Source organism: Gopherus flavomarginatus, chromosome 8, assembly GCF_025201925.1.
Source record: "Gopherus flavomarginatus isolate rGopFla2 chromosome 8, rGopFla2.mat.asm, whole genome shotgun sequence".
Lineage (NCBI taxonomy): Eukaryota > Metazoa > Chordata > Testudines > Testudinidae > Gopherus > Gopherus flavomarginatus.
The window spans coordinates 86148018-86169336 of record NC_066624.1 but is presented as its reverse complement, the minus strand read 5'-3'; the positions used below and the strand labels follow the sequence as shown (position 1 = coordinate 86169336).

General features: G+C 42.5%; 2 protein-coding genes across 2 annotated transcripts in view; one reads left to right on the top strand and one right to left on the bottom strand.

The window, feature by feature from the left end:
• Window positions 1-6401: 6401 nt before the first annotated feature.
• On the bottom strand, window positions 6402-16117 carry TM4SF4 (transmembrane 4 L six family member 4). Its single transcript, XM_050966179.1, has 5 exons — window positions 15835-16117; window positions 15459-15548; window positions 12305-12438; window positions 7527-7716; window positions 6402-6818 (listed from the first exon to the last, which is right to left on the bottom strand). The coding sequence occupies exons 1-5, from the start codon at window positions 16006-16008 to the stop codon at window positions 6801-6803; spliced, it is 606 nt and encodes a 201-aa protein (XP_050822136.1). The 5' UTR covers window positions 16009-16117; the 3' UTR covers window positions 6402-6800.
• A 2920-nt stretch (window positions 16118-19037) lies between these two features.
• The window catches only part of LOC127056203 (glutathione hydrolase-like YwrD proenzyme), a 47601-nt gene continuing 45319 nt past the window's right edge, over window positions 19038-21319 (top strand). The window contains exons 1-2 of the mRNA XM_050963719.1: window positions 19038-19100; window positions 19966-20054. Of these exons, the coding sequence (XP_050819676.1) occupies window positions 19038-19100; window positions 19966-20054 (152 nt within the window). The remainder of the gene's footprint in view (window positions 19101-19965; window positions 20055-21319) is intronic.

The following is a 21319-nucleotide window of genomic DNA, read 5'->3' as shown; positions in this document are numbered from 1 at the left end:
ACGAAGTCCCAGGATGACTCAGTCCCTGACAAGTTTCCATGGAAGTGTTTTCTGGCAGCACTAAAAGGTTAAAAAAACAAACCAAAAACTACACCCCAGCCCTTTTAGTGGGATATGTGGCAAGAATTGCTGTGATCCAGCTAGTAAACCCAAAGACACCCAATAATTATTCACACTCACTGATCACAACAGCCTGAATAAACGTTTTAAAATTCATTTTTTGTCAGCAGACAAACAAAGAAGAAAAGGCCCCTAGTGAGTGAAGCACCACCTATGAGAGACAAAGGCTCCCTAGTAAGTGTCACTTCCCTAGTGTCTCACTTCTTATGGCCACACTCAGCCCTTACAGGCCATTCCTTGCAGCGCTGACTTGCCCTGCTGCACTTTCACGCATACTACACTTTCAATTCTCTTTCTTCCTTTCCTGCCAGAAAGTTACCAAGCTAAACATAGCAGCAGAACAATCTGCAGGTTAAAAGTGCTACTGACACATGCCCTAGGCTTTCATCTGAGCATTGGGGAGTGGATGCAGTGGTGTTAGAGACATGCTGGTCCATAGAATGCGACATCTTGTCTAGCACCCACTGGTCAAACATAGCTGGAAAGAAATTACCTGGTGCCCTCTGGTGACAGCTCAGCTCTGGAAATGAAACTGAGACAAAGATTTGCATATGCAAATAGCATAGGAGTAAACTGAAAAGTACTGATTTGGGGCCTTTCTGGGTACTTCCTTAAGGAGCGTTTTCATATGTGTTTGTCAGCGGTGAGTGGGAGAGCAAGGTTTTGACAGCACTGGGTGGGTAGGGCTAGTGGATGGAAAAAGTGCCTTTTTCTTTTTTACACATACCTCAGTTTTGCAGCCTTCCCCCATCTTTGTTCAAAGAAGCAGTTCATGGCTGCTTGACTTTAGCCTTTCTTCCTGAGACAGAAATGCAGAACCACCGCTAAAATCTCAGAACTTTCTTTCAGTGTGGCTGCACTGTGTAGGTGCCAGGACTGCAAGTGGCACAGCTGTGAAAGGGACACTGACTAGAACTACAGAGGAACAGAGTGCTTGGGCCGGACTGAAGTTAACTGTGATTAGCCTAGTTTTCTTGTCATGAAATTTGAAAATCTGGGAAACCCCGCAGACAAATCTGGGAAAGCCCGCAAAGAAACTCAGATGTGGTTATGCTGTGTGAGCATTATGCACAATTCTAATCATCACACTTAAAAGAATTCTTTTTTAAAAAGCTTGAGAAGAAACAGCAAAAAGCTTTTATTGTTGATGCTAAAATAAAGATGAGCTTTGAGGCCCTGCTAGGAAAGATTGCAATTGAAATGCAGGATTCACAGGAATGTCTTCAAAGTTTCTCTAGGCATGTTCTCTGGGGCAATAAGCATTACCAGTAAGGATTCTCAAGGGAGAAGTGGGACTAACAGTTGCACAGAGGCAAAGCATTTCCATGGAATCCCTTGCAGGGTTCTCATGTGTGACATAGTTTTCTTGGTGTGGCCTACAGTGGAGCAGCTGATGAAAAGCAAACACAGAAGGCCAGCAAGTGGGACTATTAAATTGCCATCTGGGGTGGCCAAAATGTTGAGCCTTCCCCACTCCTAAATGGATGAGGCTTTCCATAGATCACAATCTTTGGAGATGACTCATCAAGAAACAGTTTTATAACAGGTCTGGCATGAGAAGATATAGGAGCAATATGTCCTAACATGGAATTAAAGCAGAAATATTCTTCAAGACTCAGCTGAAAGACCTTGTTGAGGAAACACACACATAAGGTTTCTGCCAAAGAAACTTGATTAATGTTCCTGAATTAACAAACTTGCTTCTCAAAACAAGGTTAGACACTAATTATCAGTCTCCCAGCACGACTGGGGGAGGCAGGGCATGTTTACCTATATTCTATAATATTCTATACACAGGAGCCTGGTTCTGTTCTTAGTTACGTGGAACTCCCATCGAAGTCCTGTTGAGCTGCTCTCATAGAAGCGAAGACAAAATTGGTTCCTATGTGGATTTACATACGCACTTCATTATTGCAGTGCTGGGGCAAAGTTGGATCCCAGGCTTCCAGCTACATTAATATTGCTATTATACTGATAAGGAAAAAAATGTGAGGTGAAAAAAATAGTCACTATCTTCAATTTGGAGAGCAGAATAACTTTTCCTCATATTCTCTCACACAAATTGCTGACTCCATCTTTCCTCCCCTTCTCCCCCCCACCCCAAAAAACAAATCAGCTCACCTTGTGATGTACCAGCCCGTACCGGCTCACTTTCACCCCGGCTGATAGGCATTCTAAGGCCTCAGGGCCACAGAACCGCCTCCTTTCCATCACATGTCTTCAACGGAAGCCTGGTGGCTGTTGGTTCTCTCTCCTTCCCTGGTGTTTTTAAGGTCAATGGGCAACTTCTCCTATCAGAGATTTTTTGTGAGGGTTGATAGGAAAGGCACCAGGTCCCTGGGGAAGAGATAGGCGGCACTGGAACACTGTGCCTTTCCACCGCTAGTCCAATATTGCAATGTTCCTTTAAAATAAAGATCTTATCTCCTAAAGAACTTTGTTCATAGCAGGGTTACATTATCTTATTTGTGAGTTTTACCTCTGGCAATTGGATCTCTGTTACAGTAGTTGTTAAAACCATTATTGTGCAGTACCATTTAGCTTTCTATGGTAAGTTATTGCCCCCAATGTCTTCTCCGTCACAATTCTTTAGGCCTTCATTTTGTCCACTATCATTTTGGCCCAGGAAAGAACTCCAGTAGATGAGCTCTCTCACAGAGTTCATGACCAACTGGTATAAATATGCAGGCCAGAATCAGTCTGGAGATAATGAGGTTAGTTCAATCAGGGAGGATGAGGCCCTCTTCTAGCAGTTGAGGTTTGAACACCAAGGGAGGAGAAACTGCTTTTGTAGTTGGCTAGTCATTCACAGTCTTTGTTTAATCTTGAGCTAATGGTGTCAAATTTGCAGATGAACTGAAGCTCAGCAGTTTCTCTTTGAAGTCTGATCCTGAAGTTTTTTTGCTGTAGGATGACTACCTTAAAATCTGCTGTTGTATGGTCAGGACAGTTGAAGTGTTCTCCTACAGGTTTTTGTATATTGCCATTCCTAATATCTGACTTGTGTTCATTTATCCTTTTATGTAGGGACTGTCCAGTCAGTAGTGTAGCTAGCGGGATGCAGGAAAAGCAGCCACTTCCCCTCTGCACATTTTCCAAAAGTGGCACCTTCTGGGCCAGCACTGGGGACAGCATGGCCGGAGGAGCCATGGGTGGCGGGGGTGTAGCAGGTGCAGCTGGAGGAGCGAGGGGGGTCGGCTCCTCGGCCATTGAGCCCCACGCTCAGTGCGGCCCCAATGTCGCTGCAGCCACCTTTCCTGCGGCGGCTCAGAGCTCAGCGTCAGCAGTGGCGTCTCCCGGCAGTGGCTTGCGGCCCAGTGAAATATTCTGTGGCCCCCGCATCCCATCGCGGAGAGTGCGGGGAGGTGAAAGGGCCCCTGTGCCTTTAAGGCCGCCTGGCTGGCGAGCCCTGCGTGGAGCGCACTGAGAGTTAGGAGTGGGGCGAGCTTGTGGAGCCGGGCTGGCGTTTACCCCGGACAGCAACGGGAGGGTCAGGGCCCAGCCCGGCCCGACCCAGCCCAGCAGCGCCATGGAGCAAGGCTTGGCCAGCGACTCATGAGCTGGAGCCAGGATCCACCCGCGGCGCGGGGCCAGGATCGGCCGGGACAGGCGGCGGCGCAGGACGGAAGGTGTCTAGCAGGGGTCTGGTGCCTTGCACTGGGGGTTCCGGGCGAGGGGCTCTCCGGGGCTGGGCCCGCAGGGCAGGGGCGCAGGCCGTGCTGTCTGGACGGGGGGCCCTGGTGCGACACAGGATCCTGGAGCCCGGGGCTGGAGGGACAGGACCCCATGGGTGGGGCCGGGTGGCGCAGCCCAACGGGGGACATCTGCAGAGTGCGCTGAGCAGGAGAGACTCTCCTGGGACCGTGGGGAGATGGGGATATCTGCACCCCCAGGAAGTCCACAGGAGTCCTGATCTGGGCCCCGGGGTTAATCTGGGGGGGAAACAGGAGGAGTCAAGGGGGGACATAGCCAGAAGAGGAGCCGGGGAAGGTGCCTTTTTTACGTTTGCTCCCCCTACACTTAGAACCTGGCTACGCCACTGTGTCCAGTTTGGCCGATGTACATAGCAGAGGGGCATTGCTGGCACATGATGGCATATATAACACTGGTGGATGTGCAGGTGAATGAACCAGTGATGTTGTAGCTGATCTGGTTAGGTCCTGTGATGGTGTTGGTGGTGTAGATATGTGGACAGAGTTGGCATCGAGGTTTGTTGAATGGATTGGTTCCTGAGTTAGAGTTGCTATGGTGCGGTGTGCCATTGCTGGTGAGAATATGCTTAAAGTTGGTGGGTTGTCTGTGGGCGAGGACTGACCTGCCTCCCAAGGTCTGTGAAAGTGAGCGCTCATTGTCCAGGATGGGTTGTAGATCACTGATGATTCATTGGAGAGGTTTAAGCTGAGGACTGTAGATGATGGCCAGTGGAGTTCTGCTGATTTCTTTCTTGGGCTTGTCTTGCAGCAGGATGCTTCTGGGTACACGTCTGGCTCTGTTGATTTGTTTCCTTATTTCCTCGTGCAGGTGTCGTAGTTTTGAGAATGCTTAGTGAAGATCTTGTAGCTGTTAGTTTCTGTCTGAGGGGTTGGAGCAAATGCAGTTGTACCTCAGTGCTTGGCTGTAGATGATGGACCGTGTGGTGTGTCTGGGATGGAAGCTGGAAGCATGGAGGTAGGCATAGATGTTGTTGGGTTTTTGGTATAGGGTGCTGTTAACATGACCATCACTTATTTGTACTGTGGTGTCTAGGAAGTGGACCTTCCATGTAGATTGGTCCAGGCTGAAGTTGATGGTGGGGTGGAAGCTGTTGAAATCATGATGGAATTCTTCCAGAGTCTCCTTCCAGTGGGTCCAGATGATGAAGATGTCATCAATGTAGTGTAGGTAGAGAAGGTACGTGAGTGGACGAGAGCTGAGGAAGCGTTGTTCCAGGTCAGCCATAAAAATGTTGGCATATTGTGGGGCCAAGCGGGTGCCTAAAGCAGTACCACTGGTCTGGAGGTATATATTGACACCGAATTTGAAATAATTGTGGGTGAGGATAAAGTCACAGAGCTCAACAACCAGTTGTGCTATTCCAATATAAGTTTATAGTGTAGACCTGCCTCTGAAGAAGAATACTCCTCATTAAAGTAGCTGACAAGGTGGGATGTTTTCTTCTCCCATACCTTTGAGGAGAAAAAAACAAAACCGTTTTCTTCTAATGAAATGAAATTATTGGTTGTGCAGAGTATTATAGTTCTGGCTTGGTTTCTTGATTTCAGTGGAAGTTCTGACTGAACAAGTACTACAGAATTTGGCCAATTGACTTCTATGGGAGTTGCAGCTGAGAGCAGTGCTGGTCTCCTGTGACCAGCATGCAGAGTTGTCACTATCTTTGTAGTTATCAATTTTGCCTTTTGCAAGTAGAAAAAAGAACAAGTCCTCGCAGTAAGTCTCCAGTCCCATGTGCTGACTTCATTAGTTGATAATCTGTCTACCATGCAATTAGAGATGTGACACTAGCATGGGTGTAGACGTACCCGAGCTAGCATTCATCTAGCTAGCTTGAATAACAGAAATGAATAGAAATAAAGCCAGGCAGTAGGGGCTGTACAAGCTTGCACTAGCAGGTGCTGCCACAGAGTCACTGCTATTGTTATTCAGCTAGCGAGATCAAAACTAGTTCAGGTGTGTCTGCGGTTACATCGCTGACTGAAGTAACTGGGGAGGGATAGCTCAGTGGTTTGAGCATTGGCCTGCTAAACCCAGGGTTGTGAGTGCAATTCTTGAGGGGGCCACTTATGGATCTGGAACAAAAATCTTTTCGGGGATTGGTCCTGCTTTGAGCAGGGGATTGGACTAGATGACCTCTTGAAGTCCCTTCCAACCTTCATAATCTATGATTCTAAGTAAGACAGATAGTTGGCATAAGCAAGCTCATAATTAATTGCTGTGTATTTCCCTTTTTTGCTTAATTCCTGATATGAGTCAGGAATAACGTGAGGGCTTAGTAACAACACACTCATTCCTGCAGGATTGCATTCCACACTGCCCAGTGTGCTCATTGCTTTTACCCTTGTATTTATATGCACAATAATCATGTTGTGCAGGATTGATGCCATGCGTCAGTCACAGTCAACGAAAAGGAAAATCCCATTAGACTTCAAATGAAAATCATTAATAACACACAGTCTTTTTACAAAGAGCATTTTAATGATCTCAGGTCTGGAGCACAGAAATCTTTACTTTTCTATGTAGAAACAAATAAAACTTTATTCTAGAGTCCAAAAGAAAGTTACAGCTTTGTCACATTTTCATTTCATAAGTGTCAAAAAGAAACAGATACAATTAAATTACAACTGAACTTGTATTAGAAGCATTCATCAGTCCCCAGTCAGCGAGCTAACTCATAAGAGATGAACATCCACTCTGAAGAGACTCTTTTCAGATGGAAGCTGGTTTACAAAAATAAATGTAAGTGGAATAGCTGAACAGCCACTTAATTCATTCTGGGACGTGGGATTTAAATGGCATGTGAAGGTCAGTCAGGGTTTCATAGCAATAGCATGAAATGCCCCTCATTCTAGACCTTCGTCCTCAGAGTGTGTGCAGAGGAACATGGCTCACCAAGTAACATACAAAAGAAGTGCCTCTAAAGGGATTCTCCTCATATGAAGAGATTTCTGCAGGCTTTGTTCTCTTTAAATAGCTCCATTGCCCTAGAAGGATAAAAATACACAGATCACTTACATGGGTTAATATTCATGTGAGTTTTAATGGATTTTATTATTATTTTGCAAGCCCTGTGGGAATCTGTTAGATAAGCTCTGTAAACGTGTTGTTTCACATGTTATAGTTTGTCAGAGACTCAGATTATGTTTTCAGCAAGTGCAAATGCTTTGGGGTTTTGAACTAGAATTATTCCAGAACAAATTATCCCAAGGCTACGTGGGGCTGGTTCAGCCCCTCTTGCAATTTAGAACAGATTCAGGGCTGGTCTAAGTTGCAGCAACTGCAAAATCCACCTTAGAACTTTTGTGCTGGTAGAGCTCACTAGAGCGCAGTGGGCTTGGGCGTCACCATGCTTCTGACATGCCCTGTACCTCATGAGGGCTGGTAGATGGTGATGCAGCTTTATGCCATTTAAGGATTCCCCTATGCCCAGGAAATCCCTCAGTGCCCACTTAGGGCAGTTTTAAGTCCCCTTTACACCGCAAGAGCATTGCAAAGGGAACTTAGCAGCACTCAGAATCTGGCCCAGTATCTTTTAAATTTTCCGCAGTATGTCACTTAAAACAACATTGAAATCCTTTCTCCATAACACACTTGGGAGTTTTGCAATTACATTAAGCTATTACGTGGGGTAAGAATATTTACATGCATTTTTGATTAATGTAATCACATGAGGAAGACACAAATTTGCTTACCCCACAGCATCCACAACAGGTGCAGTCCCCACAGATTGTTCCAATGAGTCCATTGACAACCTGAATAGCACAAAGCACTACTTGAATTCCACTCATTATCAGCAACAAGGAGAAGAGGGTCAAATTCCAGGGAATTATGTTTTCAGGTGATTTGCACAAGGCCCACATGGTGGTGTTGCTTAGATAATTCCTGTGTAAAAAAGAAAAAAAGCATATGAGAAAGACAATAGAAGTCAATGTAAATCAGTAATGCAGTACTAGTGTTACTACTAGTTTGTTGTTATTGTAATCTGAAAAGTGAGTCACTATATTCCACTTGACTCTAAAATAATTTCCACATCACTATTAATGGTACTTTATATTTCTGCTTGTGGAATAATGAAAGAGTTTTGATTTCAAATAATTCCATTGCATTTATAAACATGGACATCAGCTCGCTGACTACAGCATGAACAAAGAGCAGGTAAAGAAAGAATAAACATGTTCTGAAGGCAATTATATACTTCATTTTATTTTGTCAGGAAAGTGCTGTCAAATAAGATGTACCAGAACTTCATATGAAGCTTGTTCATGCCAAGTATGTAGATGCAACATTTGTAGTTAAAACTTCTAGTGGTGAAATGGATGGATAAAGGTGAGAGTACATCAGGGATCAGCACTGAACTTTTTCTTGCTTATCCTCATCCTGGATACCCTCAGAACAAACGCATAAATGAAGACACCTTGGTGCATGCTGTTCACTGTAGATATTGTTCTATGCAGTGAGTAGAAACATGGTCTAGATAATAAACAGGGAGATGTGTTGGAGAGATAAGAGATCAAAATAAGCAGAGGGAAAAAACAGAGTATATAGCTTGTAATTTCAGTAATGTGAGCACTGAAGAGTTATCCTTGAAACTGGCTGGGCAGACAATACAAAAAATGCAAAGTTTCAAGTGTCTGGGTTCCAGAATCCAGAAAAATGGGGAAATGGAGGCTGAAATTAGAGATAGGGTAATAAATGCCTGGCTCAGATGGAGAGAGATAAGTGGTGTAGTATTTGACAGGAAGATACCAGGAAGAGTAAAAGGGAAAGTCTAGTAAATGGTAGTCCATCCAGTTTGAATGTATGGTGGTGAGTGCTGGACAAAGAAGAAACTTGAGCAAATGATCTGTTCTACAGAACTGCAAATGTTGAGATGGCTGAGTGGTGTAAGCCAGAAAAAAACAAGTGAGGAATATGTAAGTTAGAGACAAAGTCAAAGTAACACCCATAGATGAAAAAATGAGGGGGTGCAGGCTCAGATGGCTTAGGTCATGTAAAGCACGGTCCTGACAACAATGTGGGTAAGAGGGCCCAACAGATCAAGACTGAATGAAAAAGACAGAGACACTGACCCAAGAAGTGGTGGGATATCATAAAAGAAGACATATTAGCATGTGGTGTGATTAAGGATATGGCATCAAACAGAGCACTTTGCAGAGAGAGGACTTGTAGGGTGGCCTCCAGCTAATGGGATTAAAGCAAGGAAGAGATGAGAAGGGCCATCAAATAAGATCCATGCCAAAGATCTGCCTGTTCAGTGATCACCCAAACTGGTATCCTTCTTTCTTCAAAAGTCATGTGTTTTTTCTTACTACACAGTTCTAGTTATGCAGTTGTATAGGGCAACCCTGACATCTAGTGGTAAATTCAGTACATCTATATATGCATATGTGTATCATAGATAAGGGTAAGATTCTATCATGGGCATTTTTAGTAAAAGTCAGGGACAAGTCGCAAGTGTGACACCCTGGCACCTCCTTATTCACCACTGTTATATAATTAGGATATGTTTTGTGCAAAGTATGCCTCATGAGGTATCATTCTAAAAGTCTTGATCTGCTAGACATTAATATCTCATTGGATTGTATGGGCTGTCATCATATGTGAAGTTATGAAGTTTGATGATGTATGTGTTACTGAAACATGTTGTGAGGTTGAAAACACCCACAAGCAGCTTTTCAGGTACAACAGTAAAAAGGCCAATGGTTTATTGAGGAAATGCACATAAACACAAGGGTTACCCCAGAGTCTGTGTACCATAGAAACCTCTCAGAGATAGCACTGCACAATGGGAACTGTTTGACCCAGGTCACAGCAAAAGAGTTTTCCAGCAAGTGGGAAGAAGATATAAATGGGGGAAATGACATCATGATGGTACCTCACTCTCCCTACACAACACACCTGGAAACACCTGAGGAACAAAGACTGAACTGGGATGATATGTGCGGCGGTGTATGTAAAGCTGGGAAACCCAAGCTGCAAAGCTAATGTAGCTTGTGCCTTAAGAATCTGCCAGCCTTTTTATCACTCAGGGTGAGAATTTGCTAATTCATATCCTACCTATCTAATATGTTAAGCTCAGTTTGTGTTTTTTGTTTATTTACTAGGTAATCTGCTTTGATCTGTATGCTATCACTTATACTCACTCAAAATCTATCTTTTTGTAGTTAAACTTGTTTTATATTTTAATCTAAACCACTGTGCATTTGACTAAGGTGTCTGGGGAAAATCTCAGCTTGGTTACAAGTGTGCATGGTCCTCTTCACATTGAAGGAGAGGCAGACTGGATATTAAACCCATATACTGGCCAGATTTGACCAGGGCAGGAAGGTACAGCTCTGGGGCCCTAGGCTGGGAGGCTGGTGGTTAGAGAGCCTGCGTGTAACTGCAGCTGGTGTGTCTCTACCTGGGTGAATGCTGGTGAAAGTGCAAGCTTGGAGGGCTTTGCAGCTTGTCACAGTGTGATAAGGAGCCCAGGCTGGTGGGTCAGAGGGCCCAGTGGTACCCCAGTTCCAGGTAGCACCCTGAGGGGAACCTGTCACAGTGAGCAATAAACAAAGATTCATGGAAGCTCACAAACTGTCCATAACTTTTACTAGAAATATCCTGGGATGGGGAGACAAACAGAGCATTGCCAGGGCTTACAGCTTCTCCGGCCTTGCTACTGCTTCTGTATCAGGAGCTGACTGCTGCTGCTCCAGCCTAGGAGGGGCTAATCCAGCCCCAACCACTGCTCCAGCGGACCAGGAACCATGGCAGTGGGCCACCAGTCAGCTGTTTGGTGGCTCTGGGGCTGGCCAGCTATTCTGGCAGCTGCTGTTCCAGTGGGCCTGGGGCGGGCCACGATGGCCACTGCTTTGGTGGCACCAGGGCTGACCAAGCCTGCTGTTCTGGTGGCCATTGCTCTGTGGCCTGAGGCTGGCTACTGGCCAGCTGTTCTGGTGGCCACTGCTCCAGGGTTGGTTCCTGCTCTGGCAGCCCCAGGGCTGACAGCTGTTCCACAGTCCTGCCCTAGAAGAAGTCACAGAGGTCCCAGAAAATCACAGAATCTGTGACCTCCATGGCAGAATCGTATCATTAATCATAGGGTTACATTTAAAACACGGGGAGCAAATTCATCCTTAGTGTATATCGCTTGCTCTCATTTCATCTCAGGGATAGATTAGATAGATTTCAATGCTTTAAGCACCAAAGTCTGACCTTGGATTAGAGGATGCAACTCTCATTGACTTCAGTGCTACAAAATGTTAAATTACCTTCAATGGGAGTTGCAAACATGGAAACAATGGTAAATTTTCAGACCCAAATATTTTTCTTAATTGTTATGGTTTTACATTGTTATTAAAACAAAACAAAAAGGAAATTCTACTACAATGAGAAAACGGAAATAACATTTCTAACAAACCAGCAAATGCTGACAAGTCACCTGTATTTCATCTCATACCTAGATAACACAGCTGCACAAACATGTCCCTGGCTGTTCTAAAAGCCAGTCCTGAGGCACAGTACAATGCGATAAGGATGGAATGGCAGACCTCATTGCCATTTTCTGGGCTTTGCCAGTTTCAACCAAAATGTGAAGGTTATATCAAAACCCAGTTTGGGTGATTGTTTTTTTTAATATTGCCTCTGGATACTCCTAATGGTCTGTTAATTCAGAGAGTAACAGAATTAAGACCAGAAGAGATGTTTATGATGATCTAATCTGACCTCCTGCATAACACAGGCCCTAGATTTCATCCAGTGGTTCCTTCACCTCGACCAACACCCTTCAGCTGAACCACAACACATCATTCAGAGAGCTCTCCAGCCTTGATTCAAAGATTCCAGGTAACAGAGAATTTACCACATCCCTTGGCGATCTGTTCCAATGGTTAACAGCCCTCACTGTTAAAAATGTGCATCTTATTTCCAGTTTGAACTTTGATGACTTAAATTCCTGCCAGAGAATTCAGGGATACGAACAAGTGACACATATGCATGATACCAAAGAAGTTTCAGCTGCATAGTGTGGACAACTCCCTCCAATTTTCATAACCCAAATAAAATTACATAAAGACTAACTCTTAAATGTTAGCCTCGGTTTCAGATCTGAGATTCAAACTAAAAACACTCTTAATCATATGATTATAGTCTAGCCCCCTAAACTGCTTTAAAAATCTAAGGAATAAACTGACAAGTGGTAAATTTATCTTAATTGGGACTCTTTGAAATCTCTAGTTTCAGCTGGAGATGGTATTCTTATTCTAGAATACTGTGTAGCCACGTACTGTCACAGTACGCAGCAACACTTCATCCAACAGGCAGCCACATTGCAGTCTCAGTAATGTGATTGTGTGTGATTCTCTATTTACACAACAGAATTAAAGCTAGAAATGACATCACAAACTTCCTTTTCGCAGTACCGCTTCAGTGAATGAATATATCACATCTTTTCTAGCTAACCCATGCATGATGCAGTGCAGTATCTTACCCATTCTCAAATGGATATTGCCATTTACTGTCATCGTTACACTTAGGGCCTCTATTTAAAGCAACTGCTGACACAATAAAGCAGTATCCAGCTCCCAGAAGTCCAACTGTGGCAAATATTATAGAAGTAAACATCTGATAGAGACAGAAAAAGATGAAGTTATTTTTGACCTCTTACAACAATTAAATGTATCCTGCTTAAGTGAATGTGTAGTATAGTCTCAAGCCTGACTTCTGAACAGTTAAGATAAATGCATTACGTAAGTAGACTCTAATGTACGTTGCATGTCTGCAGGCATTCCGCTTTGTGCTCCAATTCCCATTGGTCCTTAGAAGCTTAAACCAAGTCAGACTGGAGTAATATTTGCACAGGAGACCTCAAAGGAACACCTTGATGCTACACGAAGTGGTAATGGTGATTCAGTATATAGCATTCTTCCCTCAATCAGTACTAACCCTGTCTGGTGTTCGGGGGCACTGTGCCACACTGAACTTTCTGTCAGATGAGATCATGGCCAAAATTGAAGTCCCAACTCTTTGTAAAGATGCCATAGCACATTTTGCAAGAGCAGAATTGTTAATTTTGGTGTCCTGATCAAATTTTGGTCTGGTTAATTATAGTCTGCCTCTGTAAATTTCCCCTCCCTTTTCACATTCTCTACTTCCTATTGTGTATTTGTGCTCTTCATAACCAACGTCACAGCTGGCACTAATGCAGAGATGGCACTTTCAGTGGAGAGGCAAAGGACTGAGTGGACATGAGGTATGGACTACAACATTACACCAAAAGGTTAAGGACCTTTTAGACCTGAATTGAAGGACGTAGGTGGGAATACTTCTACTACTCATGCTGCATCTATTCTGTGGCTAAATGAAAACTTTGTTTTCCAAGAATGTTATTCTGGCATTCTTCATGTCTATTTAAAAAAAAAAATTACTGAGGAACCAAAGCCTTTGCTTGCACTTCGAAAACATTTTGTTACCTTCACATAATCAAATCTTTAAATCATTCCAAGACAATATAAATTCCATAACATAAGCCTTGTGTTCAAATTAACATGAAAGAACAAATTCTGTTCTCAGGTATACAATCCAGCTAAATTCAACTGAGTTGCTCAGGTGAAATGATGGTAGAATCTATCCATAAAGCATTAAATGTATTTAACAGTTCAAACTATGTGGTAGGTATAAAAGCTCTCCAACAGGTGAACTGATCTGGGATAATTAATTATTGCGACAGAAAATTGGCAGCGAGATGCTGTGGGATGGAATGTGTGGCTTCTAAGCTCAATTAACCCCCTCCAGCGTTAATTTAGCAATAAAGAAGAAAGGTTTGACTTGGACCCTAAACCTACACTGGGATCCACTACTGCAGCCTGCTGCACCTATGCAGAGCCCTAGTTAAATCAACAGGACTTTGCACAGCCGTGAGGGGATTGTACTAGTGATTCTTGATGCAGAATCAGGGCCCTGGGGAGAAGATGAAAGAACAAACAACATGTGAGAGATGTGTAGTCACATCACTTAATGCACTAGTGGAAGGTGTTCAGATCTGGAGTAATTGTTACTCTGGTGGAATTATTCTGGATTTACACCATGCTACTGAGATAAAAATCTGGCCCATTCTAGTCTACTGAGTATGAGAAGTGCATTCTTCTACAAGGATTCTGGATCAAATTCTCCAGCCCTCTAAGTCTGCTATCCCTAAGTAGAGGTAGTTTCCACAGGCATACAGTAAATGGAGGCAGCTACACCTTCTCCTATGCTAGCTGCTCCACCCCTCCACTGTGTAAGATGGAGGAAGTGGCATTTGAAATTAGAAATGAGCCTAAGCCAAAAAGTTCAGCTCCACTTTTGGCTCCAGAGCTAAAATTCCTCAATGTCTTCAGGGTGTTTGGATCCATATTTTTAATTTAGCCCATTACAGAAAAAGTTTGAACTGGACTCTGCATCTCAGCTCCCCAAAATGTGGTGGTGGTGCAGTGCAGGGATTTTCAGATTGGGGGAGGTGAAGGGGGCGTGTTTGGACCTGTCTGCATTTGAAACACACTTTTCCCTCACCTTAAAAGTCATAATACTTAAAAGTTTGGAGAACTATTACCAAACAAAATGCCGTCCTGCAGAGTGCTTCTGTATTGTGCCCTATAATTGGCACGGATACCGAGTCAAGTTTTAAACTTCAATTTGAGGTGCATAATTTATGCTGGATCTTATTTTGAAGCAACCACTCTATATGCCCCACATACTTCCTGTCAGCTGCCTTTCAACACGCTGAGAGACAAGATGGGTGAGGTTATATCTGTTATTGGACCTAATTCTGTTGGTGAGAGAGGCAAGCTTTTGAGCTTACACTGAGCTCTTCTTCTCGTACTATTCTTCTTCTCTGAGACCTGAAGAAGAGCTCTGTGTAGCTCAGAAGCTTGTTTCTCACACCAACAGAATTTGGTCCAATAACAGATATAACCTCACCTATCTTGTCTTTCTAATATCGTGGGACCAACACGGCTACAGTAACACTGCTTTCAACGCACTGTTACTTTAACCTATTATTTTGCTATCCTACATTCCATACCACCACCCTTTTCAACCCTTTGCTTAATATTGCTGGGTGGTGAGGGGCTTTCTTATGGTGTGCTGTGGATTTGCTAAAAGAAGGAGATAACATTAAGATGGAAATGGCTATTATATTTTACAGAAGATCCACATTACATATTGTGTAGAGTCCACAGTAAAGCTATACAGTGACTGTAATGGAGAAAAAGACACCTGTCATAAAAGAAAAAAAAATAACTGTCTCCTCATCTGAGAAAAGCAAAATGTGGGTCTTTAGGAATTTTGTTTTATTTTTAACAAGCCATGTCAGGGTGACAGCTGTATTGCATTGGCATCTCAACAAGGCAGCATGATAAATGTGGTCTTGGTACTATCAAGAGATCCTGGTACAACAACATCTTGGCACATCAGTAATCCTTGGCTTAGGGCACAAAAGGAAACCAGGATTTTTCACTTTGTGCTATGGACAACAAACACATGCACTACATATTCACATTTTAGAACATCATAAATATATATGGACAGACATGATATAAATGTCATTGTTTGTAACCATTTGGCTGTTTTGTTTTTTTTTGGCCACATCCTTCTTTTCCACTTACCGCAAATCTCTTTCCACAGCTTTCATTACCACAGCATCCACAACAATCGTTATTCTTAAGGCCCAAAAATACCAAGGCAGGAAAGATCATCTACCAACAATAAAAAATGCAGTTTGATTAGGTTGGACCATTCTGAGTTAACCTTATGTTTTAATCTATTAGTCCGGTGTCTTATTTTTCTTATTACTAAATTGAATTTTTAATGACTAAATCAAAACAAGTTTTAAATTGCCTATTTACTTACTAAACAAAGTGCACAATCAAGAGTTATTTGCAATGTTGGTTGTACTATATTTGAAGTGCTGGGGAATTACAGTAAAACCCAACCTTTTACTTTAGAAAATAAAAGTGAAAATTTCACAATTTGTCTACTCACCAATACACCGGATCCCAACATTCCTCCAAAGTACCAAACTTCATCTGTGATGTGTTCATTATTGTTGATGACTTCTCCTCCAGGGAAAAACAGCAAAATATTAGCTAGAGTACATAGCACAGCCAGAGGAATGAGGGTGATTCCCAGGCACTTGGCACAACTACCGGAGCACATACTTTCTAAACAAAATTACAAACGGAACTAAAGAAAAATGAAACCCCCTTATTCTTGTCAGTGTTTTAAACAGGAGGGTCTCAGCATAATTTACAAAATCCAATTCTGTTTTGCCCTTGGGGAATTCAGCCTGTAGAATGTTTCCTTCGGAGAGGTTGCAGTCTGTTAGTAAGCCAGTGCTCCAGTTACTTATAAGCTCTCACTGCCATGATGTCAATTTTCTGAACCCCCCATAAATGAGATTACAGTTAGACCAACCTCTGTTTTTACCATGACAACCAATAGCCTCTGTTAATGTTCTACCAGCGCAGACTAGACCGTCAGTTATGTGGAGTCCAATTATTGGAAAATATCTTGTTCAGTTCTGGATGGTCATTTTTGTAACACTCTGTCCATGCCCACACTGGAAAATAATTCTTAGCTGCCATTGAATAGAAAACATGTCATTAATCAGTTTGTGATGGTTGTAGCCAGCTGCAGTCCGGAATCCGCCCCCCACCCCCGAAAATGGCTTAGGATGGTCAAGCTAATAAGCATTTCTTATTTTGAACTCTCCTAAGAATTAGTGCACAATCAAAATCAGAATTTACATAGGCATCTTTTGCCATTAGCATCCTGGCGTAATGGGGGGCATTTAGAAAAAAGTCAATGAATGTCCTCCTTTTTGTGTTTTTGATTTTCTTTGTTGTCTTAAAGGAGGATTTCTTAGAATCCGACACCACACTGTTTACTTAGGCAAAACTTACATTTAAAATCAGTTAGAGTTTTGTCTGAGTGAAGACAGTAAGGTTGAGCCCTTTAAACAGAAATAGGCATTAGATCCTAGTCCTGCAAGCAGAATTGTGGCAGGCAGATCCCTGAGCTCATGAAGAGCCTCGTTGACTTTGTGTGGGCTCCATACAGGCACAGGTGTGTAGCTGCACAAACTGGAGTATCACAGCCTTAGTGCTGAAATATCATTTGTGCATAGTTATAATTCTGAAATTGATATGACTATAGATGTACTATGAGAACCTTGCCCATTACAAAAAGCAATATGTAATATGTCCCCTCCATGCCCCTTAGCAAGACTTTGGGGCAATCATAGTAAGGAGCCCCCAAATAATCCAACCTCTTTTTACAGAGCACCTAGTTCATGCTCACACCGGATATCTGGGACTTTCTATACAGACCTCAGTAAAGCTGCTAGTCTCTTCAGTTAAATACTGTGGGCCAGATTGATAGTCCATTGAAGGAAACGGAGAGACTCCCTTTGACTTCAATGGTCTTTGAATCTGGCTCTATCCTCTGAACTATATCCATGAAAATGTCAATGAAGCCAACAGGGTTTCCTGGGTGTAACAGTGCAGAATTTGGTCCTTAGCGTTTTTTAATTCCCACTCCAGGAAACCTAGCACACAACAGGCTGCACAGCTTACAAATAGGGTTTAGGCCATTTGCAAAATGTGGTGGAACAAACCAAAGTGAATGACCCTCAGACAAGTGCCTCAGTTAAAAACAGAACTCAGGGACTTTTACTACATATGCTAAACTTCAGGCCTTTTCCTTCACACTTAGCCCCTACATATGACCCTCTTCTCCTGAGTTTCACACTAATGCTCAGCACTGGTAGGAAGACAAGGATTCCATTCTAGTCAAGTCTCCAAGGTGACATCTTAGATTCTGAGTTGTGTTCATAAACAGGTGACTTTGCCCAAAAGGATACCACTGAAGTATTTTTCATTCAAACTTGGAGCAAGTTTTCTTCTCATAGTAGTTTTGTGCTTCAGGGCAGCTCTAATTTACACAGGCTGCCACTGACTGCAAAGGGCCTCAGCCAGCCTGCCTTTTCAACTGCTGAGTCTCCTGCATCAGAAGCCAGAAGGGCCAGTAGCATAAAGGCCACTAACCATGTCATTGCACACGCACAATCCAAATATTTCCTTAGCCAGAGGATGTTCAAGTGGCAGAATCTGTCAATTTTAGGGCTGTTTTCACCATCAAAGTAGTAAGGTAGCTTTACTGTACTGGGGGATCTGACCAAGTGTGTATAAAGACCAGCACTTGTTTACAAAAACAAAAAATAGGTCACGTTTCACATATGCCAAGCCTGACAGTGTCTATTTAAGGCAAAAGTTGTAATGTTAGAAATCTTCTTTGTGGCTAAATGTAATGTCTATATAAGCGAGGGACAAGCAGCACAGGTGTGAGAAGGTGTGTCAGGCTCTGTGTAGGCTTCTCCAGTATGACTCATTGAGATATAACTCTGCTATTCCAGGCTTTGCTTCTACGAAGCAAAGAATGGGGTTTCTGGATTCTACTGCAATACAAGGAATAAATAAGCATTACACATCATAATTCTTAATTTTTAATCATTAACAATATTAGTGGTAGAACTGAGTACAGTCCTTCTCCCAGTGATGCAGGTGGTTAATGGAGGAAACTACAAAACTCATTTTCACATCTGACTTCAGGTCAGATTCTGATCCCTTTATTCAAGTTGACTTTAGTGAGCCTGCTTGAGGAGTAATGTACTTCAGCATGTGTAAGGCTATCAAAATCTGTCCAACCATCAAGATTTGAACCTCTGCAGGTAAAGGTTAGTGCGCTAACCCACTGAGCCAACTATTCCCCTGCTTGAGTGACTACTAGGAACAATCTCCTGATTTTTCCACACAGTGCTGCCCATGAGATATTGGCAGCCAGGCAAGTACTGAGCACTCAGTCTGGAATTCTGGCTGGTAACTGATAATCATATGTTTCTAATATGCCTACTGTTGCCTTAATTAAGAGAAATGAACATGCTTACGTATATAGCTGGAAACTGCAGATACCCACTGAAAACTGTTTTTTATTGGCAGCATATGGAAATCCAAGAACTGGTGAATAAAATAATTATAATAGCTTGAGGCACAAAAGAACAAGTTCATTTATAGAAGAGACCTCATGAATTAAAAAAACAGTGATTCAGATGCTTGCTCAATATGGAAGGCTCCATTCAACTTCCTGTTTCAAACATTCTCCATAGAGTAGCTGTCTCACGGCATAACATGGCCATGAAACGAGATCATATTACAAGAAATGGAACAATCTACCAGAAGCTCCTACGTCAGGCTAGATGAAAACGCTACTTGGCTGAGGACTCCCATGCCCCCTCGGGAGTCAGCTTAACCAATTCCTGTGTGGCATGGTTCGCTGCACCAAGAGCAACCATGCCTAGGACAGCCCACTGTGCCTCTGTGGTGCTGTGAAGGATGCTATCCACATACTGGATGGTTGCTCTTTTTGTGTTAGGCTCCCCAAAGAGCTTCTCAATCTGAACACTGCTGATACAGAAGCCTTTGATTGACTCAAGACCTGATCTCAGAGAGGTCCATCCTTCTGTTCTCTGAGGTGTTTTAGTCTCCAAACTCTTTATACTTCAGCGCTCCAGCACAAATCAGATTGGTTGAAAAAGGCTGAGGGGTGAGCACTGTTAGTACGGATGGCTTAGTGTGGTTATCACCAGGTTGGAGTTCATCTGAGCGCTACGTAGAATCATGAATACAAACTGAGAAGAATGAAAATCAGCTTTTCATCCTTTCAATGTTGAGAAGATTTTAGGAGCCAAATTCTGCTCTCATTTACCCCAGAGTAATCTAGAGGTATTTCATTGATTTCAGTAGAATTACTCCAGATTTTCACCAGTATAAATGAGATCAGGATTTGTTCCTACACTGTTTTTTCTATTGGGAGCTGTTAGATGAGACCTTAATAAACAAGGTCTGATCTTGTCTATACGGATATTAAAGATCCAGTGGCATTTTTTTTCCAAGTAGGAATTTGTTCCCTTGTCCCTCGGCAACTCTTTCCATTGTCTAGCATGCCACTGATTGTAGAGGCAGATGCATTTCCATAACACTATTTTGGGGTCATTTTCAGATGAAAGGCATGATACAGTAAAATAAGTTTCTTCTTCTTCTTTCTTCTTTGTTTTAGAAACAGCGGGAGCAGCAAGTCAGCTCTTCCCTAGGTTGTGAGACAGGGCCAGTACAAGGTCTACTAAGAAACATTGGAAACAACAGAAGGCAAAGCTCAAAAGCTCTCAGTGATAGCAGCATATAGAATTTTGGAAATGGATTCTGGGAAAGTTCTTCTCTGTGCTAGAACTCTTAGTAGGAACATAAGATTTGCCACACTACATCACATCAGTAGTTCATCTAATCCAGCATAATGTCTCCATCAGGGGGCAGAATCAGATGTTTCAGAAGGACTCTTTAAATCAGATGCTTACATACTGCAAAAAAAGGACTTGCTTAAATTATTCACAAGTATTTATTTCTTGCATTTACTAGTTGATAAGTTAATTGCTCCTTACTATATAGAATGTGTGATAAGACATACATAACAGGGTTTGGCTCTAGATGCCGTTATAAGGCGACATAATTTAAACGTCAGATGGATAAAGTACAGGACAAATTGAACTAATGATGAGACATATACCTTGATAAAGATATGCATACGTAAGAGCAAAAGAACTGAATATGTCCCTTAGAAAGAGAGACACAGATCTGAAGGACTATTCAGGTACCTTTTAAGAAAATATTGATTTATTTGGTTTTTCAGTGAACCACCTCTGCTTTAAGATCTACTAGAATTAGTTTTCAATCAGCATTTCTATCAACAGTAAGAATTTCCATAATATTTCTCTGGTTCAAATTCTGTTCTCAAGTTTTACAAGTTAAATTTTAAGTAGCTCTACAGAAGTCCACGGAATTTCTCTGGATTTACACCAGTTAAACTATGGATAGAATCTAACCCATGTTGCACAATAATTTATACATTCTAAATAAATGAAATAAACTAGGAAAACAAACAGAAACAACAACACAGGTGAAAATGTGCTACTATAGGAAGGAATTCTTGGGGGAGAAAGGATTCCCAGTCAATTTTAGGCTTTGTTTAGGATTTGCAAGTGAAAACCTTTCATCTTGTCCTGTGTAACTAGAGGAACATAGTGTTTAATAAGGCCATAGATTTCCTATGCGGTACTCACTGAAATTTACAGGAGATACAGAAGGTGGTGTAAATTAGATCCTCTCACACTGGAAATAAGATGTGACTGGGGTCCTAGTGGGGGCCACCTATATTCACTCAGTTAGGGTGAACTGCAAAGAATGGGGCAGCCAAACCCCAAAAAGCTAGTGGATATTTCAATACTTAGATTTACCAAGCCAGCATAAAACAGCTTCTTTATTACCTCCCTGGTTACTCAGAAGTTCAAACAATACAGTTCCCTTAAAGTGATCCAGCCTGAGGTCTCCATCCAGGTACCCACATCAAATATGACGAA